This window comes from Haliotis asinina, chromosome 9, assembly GCF_037392515.1.
Source record: "Haliotis asinina isolate JCU_RB_2024 chromosome 9, JCU_Hal_asi_v2, whole genome shotgun sequence".
NCBI lineage: Eukaryota > Metazoa > Mollusca > Gastropoda > Lepetellida > Haliotidae > Haliotis > Haliotis asinina.
Genome location: NC_090288.1, coordinates 7211664 through 7230908, shown reverse-complemented (window position 1 = coordinate 7230908; position 19245 = coordinate 7211664). Strand labels below are relative to the sequence as shown.

Sequence of the window (19245 nt, the reverse complement as noted above, 5' to 3'; positions counted from 1 at the left end):
CCCACACATGCCATCTTCTTTCATGAAACTGACCTTGTTCCTGCAAATGCCATATGATCCCATGAACTGGAACAAGCTGAGGCCAAACTCTTTAAATTCCAACTCCTGAACCACTCCTGCCATCGTTTTCAGTACATTGTGCATTATTTTTACTTGACTCAGGCTTCAGGCCAGTGGATAAAGTGCTCATGTAAATGTCAGTAGATGGTGCCCACTTTACACATACTTCTCAACACATTAACCTTGAGCTTAAAGTTCTCTCAACACACATTGATATTCTAATTACATGTTTAACAACTATATACAACTCTACACTCATAGTAGGTCAGCGCTTACTAACTACCCCTCTTGCTTTATACGGGTAAGGCTGGCATTTAACTTCTGAAATGAACATAGTTTAAGATTTTTTGTTTCTAAAAGATTTTTTTCTCTAAAGAAATAATTTAAGACTGCAAATGTCTTCATTTTCAATGAAGTAATCTAGACTTGCCAAAGAATGACAGACTTTTTTGGAATACTTCAGATATTTCGTTTCAAGGTCTGCATTCAGTGACTAAATAAAAGAATGAGTACCTAAATATACACTTGCTCACATCCATAAGAAACTGAGTGTGTGAGCGAGCATGATTGAGCGGTTTTATACCGCTTTTAGCAATGTTCTAATAAAACTGGAAATGGACTTCACATGTTGTACCCATTTGGGGAATCGAACCCAGGACTTCTGCATGATGAGCCATACTGCAGCTTCTAACTGCCACTTCAGGATATTAATTAACAATTATGATATTCAACAGGGCCTTTGTGTATTAAGACTTTTGTCACACAATATTAATGAACGTTCTATGCATGTTTCTCTTTAACACTATTCTAAAATTTGGTGTCAAAAATGGATTAAGTACAAGAGATGACATGGTGCCAAAATCAATGCACTAAAGAACACACAAACTCCCAGTACATATTTTAGCTGTAGATAAAAGCAGAATTACTGCTATCTAATCCAGGATTAGACATTTACATGAACATTTTTCCATTAAGTGGTATGTTCTAAGGTTGCGTAGAAGCAAAAGGCAGACAAACATTACCATCCCTGATAATGACAGGAAATACAAGATTTGCCTTGATGATACTTTCCACATGGCTAGTCATATCAGTTCAACCTGTAGTACCCTGATTTGAAACACTTATCTCTATATATACAGCTTCTTCTCACAAGGACAAGAAATGCATGGCAATATGATTGAAGTAGATTCTTCTGTAGCAAATTCAGATTGTGATTAATAGATAAACTGTTTTGGATAAGACTGTAGGCCACAGAGATCTCATTCAAAAACAAAAAACGAACATCACACGATGTTTTGAAGTATGCCTTTGCTGTCTATCTAATATAAGGCCTGTATTATGTTTCAAGTCTATACTTCCTCGAGTTGAGGTAGGGTAGCCCTGTGGCTAAAGCATTAGCCTGTGAAACCTGGGTTTGATTCCTCAAATGAATGAAATGTGTGTAACCCTTTCTTAAGTACCTACCACTTTTCAATTTAATTCGTTTAGTTTGTGCTGGTTCTCTTGAGATGGGGTAGGGTAGTCCAGTGGCTAAAGTATTTATTGGTCTAACCTGTGTTTGATTCCCACATGGGTATAATACATGTAGCCCTTTCTAAAGTCCTCTGAAAATTGAGCTGTTGGATATACTATGGATATAATTGGATATGTTGGATAATTGGATATAATTGGGTTCCACTGGCTATGACTTTTCTCTGGAGGTAATTTTCAATTTAAAAAGGCTTGTTTGAGGCTTATGTGTTTGTCTATTCCGAACCAGTATGGATGGAAGCCTGGCGCAACATAAGCGGATGTATGGACCCTGTCAATGGCCCCCGCCCCCGTTTATGATGAAAGGTGCCACTGCAAGACAACAGCCTGATATCCCACACAGCTCCATCGCTGGCAAGGTGCCCCTCTCTAAGTGTATATACTGGTCCAGTGTTATCAATGTAAGTGCTTCTATCACTAATTGATCCTCCCCAGGTACCAGGTACATGTAACACTGAGTGAACCTCAACATGCTTCATCTTTTTCTACAACATGTATCCTCCATGGATCTCATCATGGAAGAACAGGAGCCTTGATTTAATTGCATGTCTCACCTTCATATTTAAGGTTAAATAATCGAGTCAAAACTCAGCACTGGTTGAAACATGCTTGAAGAGATAACAGGGTGAGGGGTATGATAGAGGACGCAATCTTTTTTATTTTTTATTTTTTTTTTTATTATTTCCCCATAGATATAATGTACAGTATGGTACAGTAGAGGATAGAGGACGTAATCTTGCTGAAGTGATCTTTGCAATTTGTTCCTGTTAATGTTAAAAATTAAGGTTTGCTTTCAAAATATGTCTTCAGATCAAATAAACTGTCACTTGCAAAGTAATATGACAAAAATTTACCTGACTTGACAGCATATTCAGATATCACATCAGGGGCTTGTTTCAGAGGTTAACCTTAACTCATAGTACATAGTTTACCTTAGTGACTTATGATCACATTAGTGCTTCGTGAAAGAAGGCCTTGACTGCCACAACTACATCTACCATATTTAAAATGGTGCAGCCTGTGGGGTTCTTCTCATATGGAAGACTCCTCAGCTGCCAGTGCTGGTCCAAGGAATCAGGTGTTCATGCTAGGTGACAAGGCTGGAAAGTGGAGCCCTTTGCTGGACACACTTTACATATTTCAGCAAACAAACGTGGAGAATGGAACACTGTTGCCTGCTTGAAGCCAGGTGAGGCTGATGAGTTAATCTAATTAGTCAATACTTTATCACTGGATACCTATCGCTTTCACAAATAACCAGCGCTCATTCCACAGGGATCAGTAGGTAATTGTTAACCTTTATGCTTATGTACAGTGGCCATTTTCTCCAGGCAAGTAAAAACAGGATAAATACAGAATGGAATTTCCTCAAATTACTTTGTATGAGTTGGCTATTTTCAGCCACCCCCTTGCCCACTAAAGAGTGACTGAGTATGATTTTATGCTGTTTTTAGCAATATTCCAGCAACATCTCGGTGGGGGGACACCAGAAATGGGCTTCACACATTGTTCCTTGTGGTGAATTGACCCCAGGTCTATGGCGTGACAAGTGATTGTTTTAACCACTAGGCTACCCCACCATCCTTGCCCACATAAGATCTAGCCCTTGGGGCTGTATAGGGTTGCCTAAACTTATGGATCATGAAAGGTTTGCTGATTGGAAAAGGGATCCAAGGACGGAGCAGGAAGTAACCTGCCCATAACCTTAGGATCAGGAAGGAGTGCCAGATTGGGAAAGTGTACCTGACCCAAATGATCATAAAAGGATGTTAGTTCAGAAACGATATTAATGCGTTACAAGTTCACACTATCAACCAAGTCATCTAAGGGACGGGTGGGCTCTCACTGTGTAGTGGAGGCATGGAATGTGGGTAATACAGTGACTGGTCTGGATGAGAAGACTGTACATGCTGGACTGCTGGCTGGATAAACTGCTGACTGTTAACTTGTGTGGTTATTCAGGATTCCATGATTAGCATGTGGAGCAGAAATCAGACTAAGCTTTAAGATGGGCATGAATGGAGATGGACTTTCACAAAGCATCACTACAACAAAAATATACCACTGGACGTAATTTCAGAGCTTCATGATATTACTCTTGTGAACACTCAACTGGCCATAAGCTGGAAGTTAAGTTAGCGGCCAAATAGTAGAACCCCTTCATACCAGTCTACTCTGCTACCATTACGTCTCCAGGTCAGGACAGAGTGAGGTATTTTCTCTAATCGCTTCAACAGACTACCATAAACTCCCACAGACAGAAATCTATTATTTCACTGCATCAGCGATCGAGGGTTCCTGTTAGCTCCTGGGTGAAGGAAAGATGAAAGTGAGGGGCCAACGATGGAGTGTGGTGCTGACTCAAGGTGCTAGCATCTGTAGAGCAGTAGATAGGATAGCATCATCTCTGAGTGATCCCCTCTGGGTCTGTCGTACCAGGCAGAATGCTACGCAGTCAAGATCAGCGATATTGATAGGCCAACAAACTGCTGCGAACTGTGATTACTCAATTACACATCTCCTAGACTGCCAGATATATTGCAATTTCTGGAAAAGTGAGAGGTAAACTGCCTGAGTTTAAAATCTTTAAAATCTTTATTACACTGCTGGAATTTGTGTTGTAGATACAATACACAAAGGAAGCTCTGAAAAAAGCTTGTCGACAATTTCCCACCATTCACAATCATGTGACACATGGGAGCCTTTTTCTAACACTGTTCTTGTTTAGATACCAGAGTGAGTGAGTGGATGTAGAATTATGCTAGCAACATTACAACCATATTACTATACAGACTGATATTAGATTCAGCACCTGTTGAAAATCTAGATTCGCTTCATTTCCTGCTACAGTAGTAGGGGGATGGGGAGAGGGAAAATACAATTTTTCAGAAACTGTACAACAGACTGTACTGTTTCATCAACAGATCGGCCCCTGCTCACACTGACGTGAGGGTTAGTAAAAAGGGGTTGAACATACTAGTGCTCATATTCACTCATGACTGTGGTTGCCCGAGCTTGTCCCTGACACAAGCAGGCCAGTCCTTGTTTCCTCCATTTATGCCCAAAGGCAAGCAGATTGACAACATGTTTAAGTGTTTTGGAAGAATAGGTGCACTATCCACCACACAGTTACACTGATCAAACAGAGTGAGTATGAATGGTTTCATGATGCTTTTGGCAATATTCCAGCAATATCACTGAGGGGGACACCAGATATAGGCCTAATATATGGACCATGTTGGGCCTTCAGCACGATGAGCTAAGCCTTTAACCACTAGGCTATGCAACCGACCTTGACCAAACAGAAATCAGTAACATAAATCTTAATTTTGAGACATGACCTATCAAGGTAATGATAAGCAAACACAGATCCAGCTTCAACATAAAAGATAAAACACAATCTCACCTGTCCGAAGTTTCCCGTCCAAGTATGCAGGACCATTCTCAACCACACTCTTTATCTGGAGGAATTCCTCGTCCACATGATCACCTCCAATAATGGTAAATCCAAATCCTCGGATACTTTTCACTAAGGAAGTCCGTATAAAATCTCCCTGAAGTTCTGAGGGATTTTTTGTGAAGAACGGCTTGCGGCTATCAGCTGTCGAAAGAAGAAAAGTTGGGTTTAATCTCAGTGTCAGAATCACACTTATTTATGACATATCTCAGTCATCAATGTAAGGTGTATCACATTTACCTGTTTCAAAAATAACCCTCCAAACTGAACATGACATGTGTAAGTGCTGCTGTCTAGAACGATATACACATCACATCAATCATATAGATAAACACTGATCACCCTCCAGGCACAGTAAAAGCAACTACCTGTTTAAAACCACTTAGCAGAATATTCATAAACAACTCCAACAATCTAGTTTTTCATCCCTCTGTCACAGACACGAAAGTTCAGGAGGCTAGTGTACTTGCAAGGTGGAATGAACTTATCAGTGTTGAAATAGATGAAACACACATCTTTCACACCATTTCTTTGTTCTTAACGATGATTCTCAGACACCTGAGCCATCCTTGATGAGTTACTTCAGGTGCACACGAATCAGTGGAATATTGCTTCACCATCAATATATTGTGCCAACGCTGACAAATAGTAGCAGTTTTCTGCTTCTCCATACAGTATGAACCCATGAGGATCCATGCTAGAGTTGGTCTTCAACAACCCCATCCTCCGTATCTCCAGGGTATACGTTCCCACAAATCTCCACTATACCCTGCATGACTAATTGGTTAGGAGCCGTGGGATAGCCTAGTGGTTAAAGCGTTCGCTCGTCATGCCAAAGGCCTGGGCTCGATTCCCGACATGGGTACAATCTGTGAGGCCCATTTTCTGGTGTCCCCCGCTGTGATATAGCTGGAATATTGCTAAAAGCGGTGTAAAACCAAACTAACTCACTCACTCTAATTGGTTAGATAATTTAAAAAGTGAAAGTGAGTTGTAATTGCGATGCTCAACTTCCAAGCGCAGACACCTCATTTATCAGCCTGAGCCACAGATGCATCCAGGATACAGTGGAGACTTATTGGAATGTGTGCCCTGGCGATATAGAGGATGCAACAACCCATGCTTGTTGTAAGAGGCGATTAAGGGGATCAGCTGGTCAGGCATGCTGAATTGCTTAACACATGTCATGGTTTCCAATTGCGTAGATTGATACTCATGCTGTTGATCACTGGATTGTCTAGTCCAGACTTGATTTATTTACAGTCTGATGCCAGATAGTTGTAATAGTGCTAAGTGTGGCGTAAAACTGAATTCACAAACTCAATCCATACAGAATGGGATCTAGACTTCATCACTTCAGAAATCGAACCTCAAACAGCAAACACCTTAACCACAAGGTTACCATGGAACAAGAGCCATCAGTGGAAGACAGCACATGACCTCTGGTCTCCATATCCTCTGTAATCTCTCCTCATAAATGGAATCAAGGCTGGTGTGACTGTGCACATTATTACCCTGTAATAGCTGTGCAATGAGACCTCTTGAAAGTCAGCTTCCATGGGGGTATTAAGGGCCATCATTAAAACTGTGTTTAATCTAACCTATGATTAATGCATCTGAACCAGATGACCTGATATGGCCTGGTTTTTGGCAGGCTGGAGTAAAAACTGACTACCAGTGGGTGGGTGAGTGAGTGAGAGAGAGATAAACATACTGTTATAAAATCAGAGGTATATAACAAAGTTTACGGAAGTCTTTGGTTTTAGAATTTGGTTCTATGCCAATTTTAGCAATGTGCAAGCAATATCACAGTTGGGGACACCAGAAATCTGCTTCATACTTAGTACCCATGTGATAAATCAAATCCATGTCTTGAGCATGACATAAAACTCTTAACCACTTGGCTACTCCACTGCCTTGACTTCCAATGACAATGACAAGGTCCTTGAATTATCAACAAAATATCAGTTTATCAGCTGGGATGGGGACAGGTAAATCTTTGGTTTACTGCATGGCTACTTCAGTCGAACTGTTGATAACAATCACATGGAGCTATTCAGATACCATGCACAGGTAAAAACCGACAGACAAAATCTATTTTCAAAACTGACTGCTGGAAAGAAAGGTATGAGCTGGAGCACTGATAACATAATCTTGTGTTGAATAACTCCCCTTTGCCCTTTACAACTGAGGCCAGTTAGCGCATTATTTATTGACAGAAAACAGCATCAAATTGCTGCCAAAGCTTTAACTACATCCAGATTAAACATCCAGCCTACTTGCTGGTAGGTATTCAACATACACCATCACCAGAAATATCTTCCGTCAATCCCCGCCAAACAGGTGCACTGCCAACCAGTTAACACGGAAACAAAAACATCAGCACACTGCCAGTGGTGCTTGCATTGTTTTCACCAGCAAGAGGAAGACATACTGTTGATGTTACTCCTCAGTCTGACCCTGTCACATTTTATGCAAACTATGCCCAAGAATTATCCAGAACATGATACAATATACATACAGCCAGCATCTATGTATACCTATTTAGCAGTGACCAAGTGAGGTGAGAGGGGATTAACGTCCTACTAAGATCATTTTGTTCAATTGACACCAGGCATGCTTGTGCATGTGTAGCTGCTTGTACCAGCTGGTTTTATAGTGTCAGCATGATTGCCTCACTCCAAGCCCACGAGTCTTGTTTCACCCATCAATGTCAGGTGCCAAACAGAATACAAGAAGTATCATATCTTAATGTCTTTTGGATATGATGTGGCAGGGGATTGAAACAGCATCCTTGTGCTCACTGATTGGACGCTCTGACTAGAACATCAGTGAGTGAGTGAGTGAGTGAGTCAGCAAACAATGACTGACACAGTCAGCAAGACCAACACCATGCACAAGGACACACCCTCATCTGTCACACAAACTGTCGACCAGTGTGGCTGACTTGGGTCTATCCTTCCAGAGTCCAACAGCTACAACTGGCTATAACCCATATGCCAGCCATCAACACTGTTTGCTCAGCCCCAGATAGAAGCCACAGACACACTACACCTGCAAACACAGAATTATTTCTGACGTTTTTGAAGATTTTTTAACCCAAGTTTCCCAGCAACAATTGAAAGGTAGGCCATGGTATCTGCCAGAATGGGGAGTCAAGTCTCCACACACTTCAACCACAGACCAACATGAGCCAAATGTTCTTTATAAACAAGCTAACTAAATGAAAAATAAATAATTACAAAATCAGGAGCAGTGTTTCTTGCATAAACCTCTGTTAGCAGTGCAAGTATGTAACATGGTAGTGATCCACCGCACACAAGTCAGTATGAGTGAGTGAGTGAGTGAGTGACCGACCGAGCAAATTTAGTTGTATGCCGCACCTGGGGTTCAATCTTTTTTTAAAAAGTCACTTGCAAGTGACTTTAAGAATGTAACTTGTCCTCACTAATTTAGCACATGCACTGATTTTATGATGATATAATTACGAAGGAATAAATCAACATGGTACTTGATGTTAATGTTTGCTCAACTATTTATCAAATAAATCTCAAAGAATGATAACTCTACCTTATTATCATTGCAAAATTTAATAGCTACATTTTGAGCAGGTATGAAATGAAATCCAAGTTTACTTGCAGTTTGAAACTGTAAGTGGATATTATCTAGTGGCCCAAGGACATGTAAGATACCATTATTTAATTGTCTGAAGTGACTTGTCCTGGGCATCGGGATGGGATTTATTCACCACTGAGCACTCAGCACTATTCCAGCTATATGCCTGTGATCTGTGTCAGCATGTCATGTCTAATTTATCATATGGAAGTGACAAAAGGCAACATGACATTCCTCCTGATAGTACAGGTATCTACTACAGACCGTGATAGTATACATCCGCACCTCTCTTCTGACGAGGGACTGTGAGGACAGAACAGTCTTACATGTAGCCAGCATGTCATCAAAACTTTATAAATTAAATATATCAAACAAAATTTAATTATCAGGTTACGTTAAAGTCTTAAAATACAGATAATACTGGCAAAGATAATACTGTTCCAGTATTCATACCTTAATTATTAAAGCAATTATCATAGCAGAAAGATATGAAAATTACTAACTTGGTTAAAAATTAACATTACCTCATCTATCGACTACAAGTTCACTAGGAGATAAACATACTGTGTTTTAAAATCAGAGGTTTATAACGAAATTATAACAGATCTAAATTTGATTTAAAACCGATCGCATAACGTGATGTTTTTATATAAAAAAATTAGAGCTGTTACAATTTTGTTATAAACCTCTGATTTTCCAACACAATACCTTTATCTCCATTCTACCATAACTGTGTTTTTCAAATTTTAAACAAATACATAATGTGTTGGAAAATCAGAGGCACATAACATGATTATATACCTCTGAATGATGTTGATTAAGCAATCACAATCCAGTATTTACTGAAGTCATGGTAGAATAATGAATACTTTGCTCCTTTTCATTGTAAATTATTTCAATATACACAAGCTGCATATTTCATTCTATGGCTATTTCAACCCACACTGGACATGTCAACACATTTTCCACATATTTCATAAAATGAACAGAAATTGTATGAAATAACCATTATTTTTCAAACGATTTCAATGATGAGTTACTTACAAAATATAGTCACCCCAAAGTACATCTTAGTCCTCATCCCAGTAGAACCTCCTGTCACCTGACACACCAACTACCCACTGTACCTCTCAGACAGTGCAAGTGGACAACAACACACTGTTCTGCAAACAGCTCCATCAGATAACCCCCCTGTGATTCATCACCAGTTATCTCCACATTGTCAAGGCAAACGAGCAATCACTTTCAAATGAGACTACGCTTACCTGGAAAAGTCCGACCCATCCATAATTAATACACACAAAACTCCATGTAATCATACCCCACTGGCTCAGCAATGCCTGTGTTCCACAAACAATCACCGATTAAATAGCTATTGCATTGCTGGTCATTGATTTGAAAATGGCTAGCACGATATGAGAAGGAGTTGATTGTCCAAATGACTGTTATTACATCCTAGTGAGCAGGTGACCAAATCACGTGCTTATCATTATGAGGATTAGATACATGGTCACATTGCCGAACAAGTTTACGTGTGTGCATTTCACGACTGCTCCTTCCCAACAAAGACTACAGCAAACAGGCCTTGACAAGTGTTATGATGAAATTCAATACACACGTCCATGGACTCTGTGGACTCAGAGTGATTTATGCTTGTACAAGGCAGTTGAGGCTCTATAGGTAAATGCCATTCAAGATGAACTGGGAAAAAACATATTTTGTTAAATTATAACAAAATGGTTATGTTATATCTTAGCTGTACGTACATGACACTTTGGGGTTAGTTCTTGCTGTCTCATTGCGTATGTTTGAGATTAAGCCAAAAAGTATATTCCTTTAGTTCCTGACTGCAGTGTGTGGCGTTTCTTGTGAGATAAAGTGATAAGTAATTGGAAGAATGATTTTCTGGATATCACAAGATCATATCTTTATGACAGCTACATCACCGATGTATCAATACTACATCTTCACATCTTCATCATGATACCACAGCTACGTAACAGCTACATCACCGTTACATCAAAGGTAGGTCATAGCTGCTACACAACCATGTGACAACTGTACTGCAGATATGTGACAAAATTCTGCTGACATACGATAGCAACATCACAGCAGCATTGCCTCTGTATCAAACCTATATCAAATAAACTCAAAAAACAAAACAAAAAAGTAACCCAGAAATAATCCCATCTGCAGCCATGGTAACACGTCACTATCAGCTTGTGTTGCCAAGCGACACATAAACGCAAATCCCATGTGCTGGTCAGCTTTTATTTAGATCCGGTTACAGGCAGCAGCGCTCTTTGTTTCTATTTGAAAGCGCCATGTCTAGCATGGCACTACTTTTGCCTTGCTTACCGGCAGATATAACAGAATACATCCCTGTGTAATATGACACTGAAGGTTTTACTGCTATTTAGTAACCTACAAAATAGTAATAAATGAATGCAGACAAGGCCAACCATGTCCTTCGATGAAAACAAACATAAAGATGATGATGATTTGTCATCAAGTATGCAAAAACAAGCCAAAATGATGCATCGTAAGTGTGTGCATAAAGTGCAAACGAATCTATCCTCTAATATGTGCACAAAATCAGATATAAACCAGACGTCTACTTCTAAACAGATCTACGATCGTTATGTTTATGACTTTATAATCACCACAATATCAGTTCAGTTCTGTTAAGCGCCATAGTGATCAAAGGGACACAACTCCTGTGGCTTCAAGTCAGAGCTATCAATGTCACCCACTAAGCGGAATTCTTCATGCCTTGGTTATTCTTGGCTTAATATCTAAGGTGAAACTTTGCAGTACTAACTTTCAATTTTCCAAGCCTCAGTTATTGAAACTAGCATCAGAGACCATATATCAGTATATGGTCTTTCATGGTACAAGAGTACAAGATTTTAACTGATTTAACCAATTACATGTGTAATGTGCCTCATGGTACCTGCCTCGTACTGCTGGAAACTGTTTTCTGTGTGAGTGAGTAAACTTTTAATTGTCATGCCTTTACATTTCATACATGTATGTAACATACATATTATTTAAACTTGTACCTCTAATGCCACAGAACGCAGCCAAAATGTAAATAAAGTTCAGTTCAGTTCACTTAAAATATGTAAGTTGACAAACTTTTATTGATATGCATTTTGAGAAGACCTCACAAATGCCTGATTTCCTGGCAGGAATCCATGACATATAGTGTTTTGACAGCTTAGACATATCTGACATCAATTCAAAAAGACCATCATCTTTTGAACAGTGAATAGCTGTGCTTTAGAAAATAAGTGTACCAACCCAAGTAAACAATGATTTGCATCAGTACGTAATGATGAGGTCGCGTCAGGTAACCTTTGAGATTGACCAATCAGAACACAGCTTACCAAATTGCGAAAGTGCACATTCGCACATACCTTTTGAACTTTTTATCTCGAAAAGGTTTGTACCCAACGATTCCGAATGCTATATAGTGTACGCTCGTTTCCAGGTGATGCACACGGCATACGTACAACCATGACAACAGTGAGTAAACAATCGCTGAAAATGGTGTTTTGGGCAATATTCAAGGATGTCATCTTGCAGAAATATTAGCTAATGGTAACCATGTCAACAGAAACACCAAAGCATATATACTGCAGGTCAAATAACTGTGTTATATGCAGATTTTTGTTTGTGGAGAGATCTGTGTCAGTATCCTGAATATTTAGAAAGTCCCTCCAATCCCTAAATAGTAGCTGTTGTCTGATTGGTTAAATCTATTTAACCGTCTCGCGTTTGATTGGACGCCATGTGTCGCTCAAAGGTTACCTGACGCGACCTCTTCATTACATTAACCTTCTACTAGGTTTTGTTAGACTCAGTGGTGGAGTATTTAACCGTCTCGCGTTTGATTGGACGGCCATGTGTCGCTCAAAGGTTACCTGACGCGACCTCATCATTACATTAACCTTCTACTAGGTTTTGTTAGACTCAGTGGTGGAGTGTAACGAAATACACTGAGACTAAGTTTACTTAGACTGGAAGATATCAGTATTTGGTTGCCCGAAATGAAAACTGACTTGTCATGGGCATTGGGCAATGGGATTTTTAACCCATAGGCACCACTATGTTTCTGAAAATGTCATGCTATAGATGCCCATGTTTGAAAACATGGACTCATGAATGAAGCAGTGATTGAAGCACTCATACAATCATCTCTGGCAGCTGGGAGGCTGGGATGACTGAATGTATGCTTCAGGAAATGTTTCAACATTGTTAATGTCAGTAAAATGCATTGGGCAGTGAGCTATTGTAGATATTAAGACACATAAACATTTACAGGTTGAACAATCATGCATGTGTATGAATGTGTTTGATGATAAATAAATGGACATAAATATTTTTTCTGTTACTTGTACCTTGAGGACTGTTTTGTGTAATTGTTTATTCCATTCTACTTTATATTTCATCTCACACTCATCTACCTTGTCAAAATCAATTCTCAATTTTGTGGTTTTCATATTTACTGTCTGTAACATGATGAAAATCTGGGAAGTGATGGTGAAAAAGACAGCTCAGGTGAATACCATGGGGGCAGGTAAACAGATAACTGTTCTAATAACGAACAGCCTGAAAACATTAACCAGAGATTGACCTAGGATCTCACACATGCAGAAACAGTTGTAGGGAAATATCATGAACGCCAGTCCTACACATGGCTGTAGTTATCACATTAGTTGTGTGGAATGTAGTTTCTCAATGACCAACAGGTGGAGTGAGTCCGGAGGTGATATACAGGCGATATACAGGCAATATATGTCAAGTGGAAGATAACTCATACAGCCAATAGAGGAAGAAACAGGAGACAAGGGTGGCATCACAATCATATCAAGTATATATTTCACTCATAATAGCACAGATGCAGGTGATAGCCCGAGTAGCATCATTGGCTGATCACACGTAAAGGTGAAGCAAATAATGAGATATGATCTGAAACAAGATTAGGCTTATTTGTTTGGATAATGGACCCCAGGGAGGAATTAAATGATATTTCACTATCAAGTTAAATCACATCAGATGCAAATATGATACCAAGATTGACTAAAATAGTATAAAACTAAAAAAAGTTGCCATTTGAGAATCAAATATTCCTCACTTTGGGTCATCATAATTTATGGAGTGGGGTGGATGTGGTGGTGGCCTATATTATGAACAGTCCCCAAAACAGCGAGGTCTGGATAATTATTTATGCTGCTGTCAGCAATATTTCTCTAATATGATGAAAGACATCGCTAAGTTATTTGATACTTTTCATGTCAATGCTCTGGCCCTCTGGCTCCCAATGCAGGAACTTTAAGGCAATAAGTGACCGTTGCAAGAAGTAATTTACAAATACAACCAGCTGTAGAGTTCATAACATGTTTCACAGTGTTTCTTCTTTAAAGTGTATTCATAGTGGCTAAAAGATGTATCTTGATGTGGAACAGTGTAAAACTCTCCTCCCAGTATGTTTCCCAAATGAGCAATATTAATGTCATGGTAATATGTACAATACACATACTTGGCTTCTTTAGTTGATCTGCTTATTGCGGGGATGGAAGTGTATTTCTAAATAAACATTTGATGGAAGGATAACATCTGGATTTTCAAATCCGGGGTCTATCAATGGCTTCATCAGCCATTCTGTTGCCATTCCTAAGCAATCGGAGTATATCAGCACGCGTCGCATATGTGTGTTGATGGCATTGATAAACAATATTGGAAGACGAGAGAAGGCCGTTCTCATTGGTGATTAATAGTAAAAGTGTGGAATGAAACTATTTTCTGACGAAATTAACTTGACTGGCATACAATCTGCTATGAGGATGTATAGTCATCATTAATCATACAAAAAACATATAAAATACGCAAAAATATGATAGGTAGGCATGTCTGCTCGGCAGGTTTCCTATGAGTCATTGAGTGAGTTGGAGTAAAGTAAACAGAAGTCATGAACTTGGCAAATGTTTTGTCTTTCAGAAATGCATTCAGGCTTGTTGAGATCTTAAGTGATGCATTTAACTAAATGAGCCCTGCAAAACAGCAGACTGTCCTTGCACTATCCAATCAGTGTGCAGAATGCCATTAACAACTTCTGGTTGGTTCAGTTTATCTGTACTCCACAGTCACATGCAGCAATTATCACACATCTTCCTATTAACTTAACATCATCACAATAAAACCTGCTGCTGATGCAAAAATATTCACTGTGTTACATATCTGAAGCTAATGTGCTTTCTTTTGTTGTCCCTTTAGACAACTCTAATCCTGCTGAAGATATGTATCCAGAAGCCTTATATTCTTCTAGTCTTTATTCCAATGGGATCATCATCTCAAGACCCTGTTTCACTTTGCTTGTGATGATTTCTCCAAAAACCAGGAACCCTGATTGGTAAATCCGCTCCAGATGTCTAAGCTGAATATAACCCTTGGTGATGCAGGCAATGACATTCTCCACTGGTCAATGAGATACCAGACAGGGGAGCATGTGGTTTTGTGTGTAAACCTGTTAGCCTGGTCATTATCTGTGCCCTTTAGATTCCTATCTGGCACCAAGCCTTTTGGAGTCTGCCACTTGGGCTCCAGCACAAGGTCCGGCCAAGATGGACCAAACTGATGGCAAGTCTCTCCAAATCCCTTGTTTGACTATCAAATAATTACTAAGGGATTGAGGTACTTTAAGAATATTCACCAGCTGACAGATATTATCCAGGTGATAAGCAGCATTTAGTCTCATTAATGTAAACTCTCGCAGGATCCTGGTAAACAGTATTATTGGAGCAACCACAGTGCTGACATCAATGACTGGAATTACAGCACAAACTTCCTGACTCGAACATTGTACAATAAACCTTTCTTGCAATGAGAACTCTAAGTGAGACCACAAGTCAAAGTGTTGGGATGGTACTGCTGGATGGTGACTTCACACCTCACCATATTGTTGTGATATGGTGAAAATATTCATCATTATTTTTTCAAACCAATATTCAAAGCTGTTGTCCATGTTGGACAAAGTACTGTGACCATGTGCAACAGTGCACCCAGCTGTGAATGGGTAGCTTGTAAGGATGAGAAAGTCACATTACTTGGTTCACCTTGTGGCTGCAAGAGTTGTATGATCCCCAGGGAGTTGAGATTGATAACATAATGTGCCGTATGAGACTGACATCCAATGATCAAAGGAAACAAATATTTTGAATGTTGTTTCCTGTAATTTCAATTTTTGCAGTTATCTAATATGAGTGCATGCTTTCGTTTGCCAGGTATCATCAATGTTGCAGGCACACTCAATGATTTTGACTTGGTTTGGCTTGATCTGGTCTACTCCAGGACACTCCGGTCTATGGCTGATGTAGTCTGATGTCTGTGGGTCTACTTCCGGATTTGTTCATCATACACTTACCGAACACTGTTCATATTTCACCACACCTTCCTCACAACATACACCCTGTTTCAAGTCCATCAACATGGCCGCTTCTGTTACCAGGAATGGTGAACATCACCCATGACAGGCGGTGGAAACAACTCATACTGTTTCAAGTATTGGCCGGGAAACATTCCTGTACCATCTCGCAACAATGCCAGACACTTCAAAGGATCAAGTTAGGTGTAGTCTAGTTCGTCATAGAATCTGTCTTACAAAAGCTCAGGCTGTTAATCTCACCTGTTTAGGGAACACTATGGATCAAAGACGACAAGAATGGTGTCAGCACTTCAGTTCAGAGTTGCATATACATCTATTTTATCTAAAGAGATGCTGGTTGTAGAAAATCAAAGATGGCTGCCAGGTGGCCATATTGAAAATAATCACAATCTAATGCACCTTTAAAAGGCCAAGAACTGCTCAACTTTAGATTCCTGTCCAAAAAGCTGATGTTGAAGGTTTAAACATACAATCACTTAACTAAAAACTATTAACTAAAGACATCTGTCACATGAAATATCCTTTTTATGAATTTATAAACCATGGCAAAAAAAACCACAAAAAATAGTCTGATAATTGACAAGCTGCACAAAGTCATCCTAGCGACACATATTCAATTCCGGAAACATCACGTACAACCAATAAGCTCTATGGGCAGTATAACTTTCCATGGGTAGTCTTAGTCCAAAACCTTCTTTACCATAAAAGGAAGTTTCTCCACAAACATGAAAAACTGTTATAGGACCTATTACCTTAACACATCAAATACGGCAAGAGCTGTGCATATAAGACCTAGACATGAATTATTAAAGGACTCTGCATTACCAGGTTAAGAGAAAACACAATCGACATAAGAAACATGCCTGTGGTTTTGTCAGGAACTGAAGACTTTCATGGACTAACACTACATTCTGAGACAGGCTGTATTGCCATCATTTAGTGGAGATGCTCAAAACAAGAACACAAGTGGCTATACCATGTAATTATGACACTACAGCAAGAACTTTCCTCCATTCCTCTCCAAATATTTACACATCACGCCAGAAAAACAACCCTCTGCCAAGCAGGCTAATGCTCCAAGTGTCGCAAGTTTTAACACTTTTATCAGGAAACTTCACCACACCCTTCTTAAAAGATTTGGTGATGAGCTGAATTGATTTGTTTGCAGATGCTGCAGATGTGCATCATTAAACTGTGAAATGTGTAACATTAAGTTTGGCAAGGTGACCTAGTTTTTACTTAGTTATATGCCATGTCATGAATGCTAAAAGTATGTTTGTCTCATAAAGTATGTATGTACAGAGAGGAAGCTTCCAAAGACAGGAAATGACCTGGGGTTTGGACATGTGCCTCAATAACGACTGTGATTTCAAAAGTAATTGGCCGTTAAATAACTATTAATATTACGGATGTTTACATGTATAACTATAATGTGTAAGTTACATAAATGAAAGCAATAAAATCGTTTCTAAAAACATAAAAACTGTGCTAAAAGCAACATCAAATTTACAAATCTGGCTGCATTGAGAGCATATGTGTATGAATTGCTGTTAAAAGGTTTCTTTAACATGCCATGGAATAAATATGTACATATTTATGTGACTGGCGCCATGATGCCCTGATGCCAAATCACAATGGCAAGTAGTCTAGGCTTCAGTCCTTAGAGGTAAATCAGAGTCGGAACTATGATGTATAAATCTCACCCAGAGGATGTGGGCACTATGATATGAAGTCTATAATTGTCCCTGGATGATAACAGTGCTATTCCACATAAGGCAGGGCAGGGTCCCTGCACCACCAGCAGGAGTCCCTTGTAAAGGCCAGGGGGTGGGTTACGAGTGCGTAGCTACCTATTAAACAGGATCAGGGGATTACAGGGGATATTGTGCAGCTGTTTGATGCAGCCGGAACAACTGGTAATGGTTTGTTATCCAGACTGTAGATAGAGTATACAATGTTATAGATAGAGGAAACATCCACAGAAATAGGAAGTATTATTTACCATCTTCAAGAACACTTTCTCATGCATGTTTCATGCAAGATGGACTGTGTTGGATGAGGTAAACCAACTGCTGAAGCAGTTCATGCTCCAGTTGTTTGTTTTGATATTGTTCAACCCTTCACTATGTGACTCTTGTATGCACAATCAGCATCAGCAACCTTCTTTCAAAGAACACTTTCTCTCAGGTCATTATGTACCATTCAGTGACACCAGGGCTGAGACCTTTAACTCTGTGTTACAGGACGGATGTTGCAACACACTGCATTGCGGAAAAAGGCGAGGTCAAACATGACGTACAGCTTTCATTCGAATGAGTGGGTATGGTTTTATGCCACTTTTAGCAATATTTCAGCAATATTACAGCAGGCGACACAAGAAATAGGCTTCACGCACTGTACCTAAACGGGGAATCAAACCTATGTCGTAAGCCTGATGAGGTAACACTTTAACCACAAGGCTACCCTACTGACCCAGCTTTCAGCCAAGATAGGCACATTTACGATATTGAAACATCATGTTCATAATGATATTATCAGTACTTGAAAGTAATGTTCAACAATTTATCAGGAAACTTAGTTCCACTGTATTTCAGCACACAAAATATTTTGTCATAAGAAACAGCTTTGGCAGTTCCATGCTATCCTTCTTGATGATCAACAAGGGCAGTAGTGTGTTATGAGCAAATACTGGGGTTCTATTACAATGCTTTATACAACTTTTGTTGCTAGATCTCTGCAACTGAAGCCTGAACACATTACTCTCAGCTCTCTCCAAGTGCAACATCTGGCAAGATCGTTACAAACAATGAGTACATACATGTCCTATATCACACAGACAGCATCTGCAAAGTGCCAACAGTGTGTCAAAAAGAAAGCCTTATTCCCACTGCACTTCACTGTGGAGAATTATAAACACAACACGTTTTGTATCTCCTAATGCAGGTTGAGGATGTTGGGTGTCTGCCAGAGAGGTCAGACCTACCTGCTTGCACTGGATGCTTTACACACTGACAACGATGATGATAACCCGGGCGGAAGTGGAGATGAGACTTAGAGAGGGACAGACTTCCATAACCTTGTGTTCCTTTCACTTCTAATATTAACATGAGTGAGTTTCATACTACAGTATTTCAAC

General features: G+C 39.6%; 1 protein-coding gene across 11 annotated transcripts in view; it reads right to left on the bottom strand.

The window, feature by feature from the left end:
- The window catches only part of LOC137295704 (membrane-associated guanylate kinase, WW and PDZ domain-containing protein 1-like), a 137050-nt gene that overhangs the window by 32474 nt on the left and 85331 nt on the right, over window positions 1-19245 (bottom strand). For all 11 annotated transcript variants that reach the window (XM_067827208.1, XM_067827209.1, XM_067827218.1 and 8 more), the window contains exon 9: window positions 4997-5191. In XM_067827208.1, coding sequence (XP_067683309.1) covers window positions 4997-5191 — 195 coding nt within the window. The remainder of the gene's footprint in view (window positions 1-4996; window positions 5192-19245) is intronic.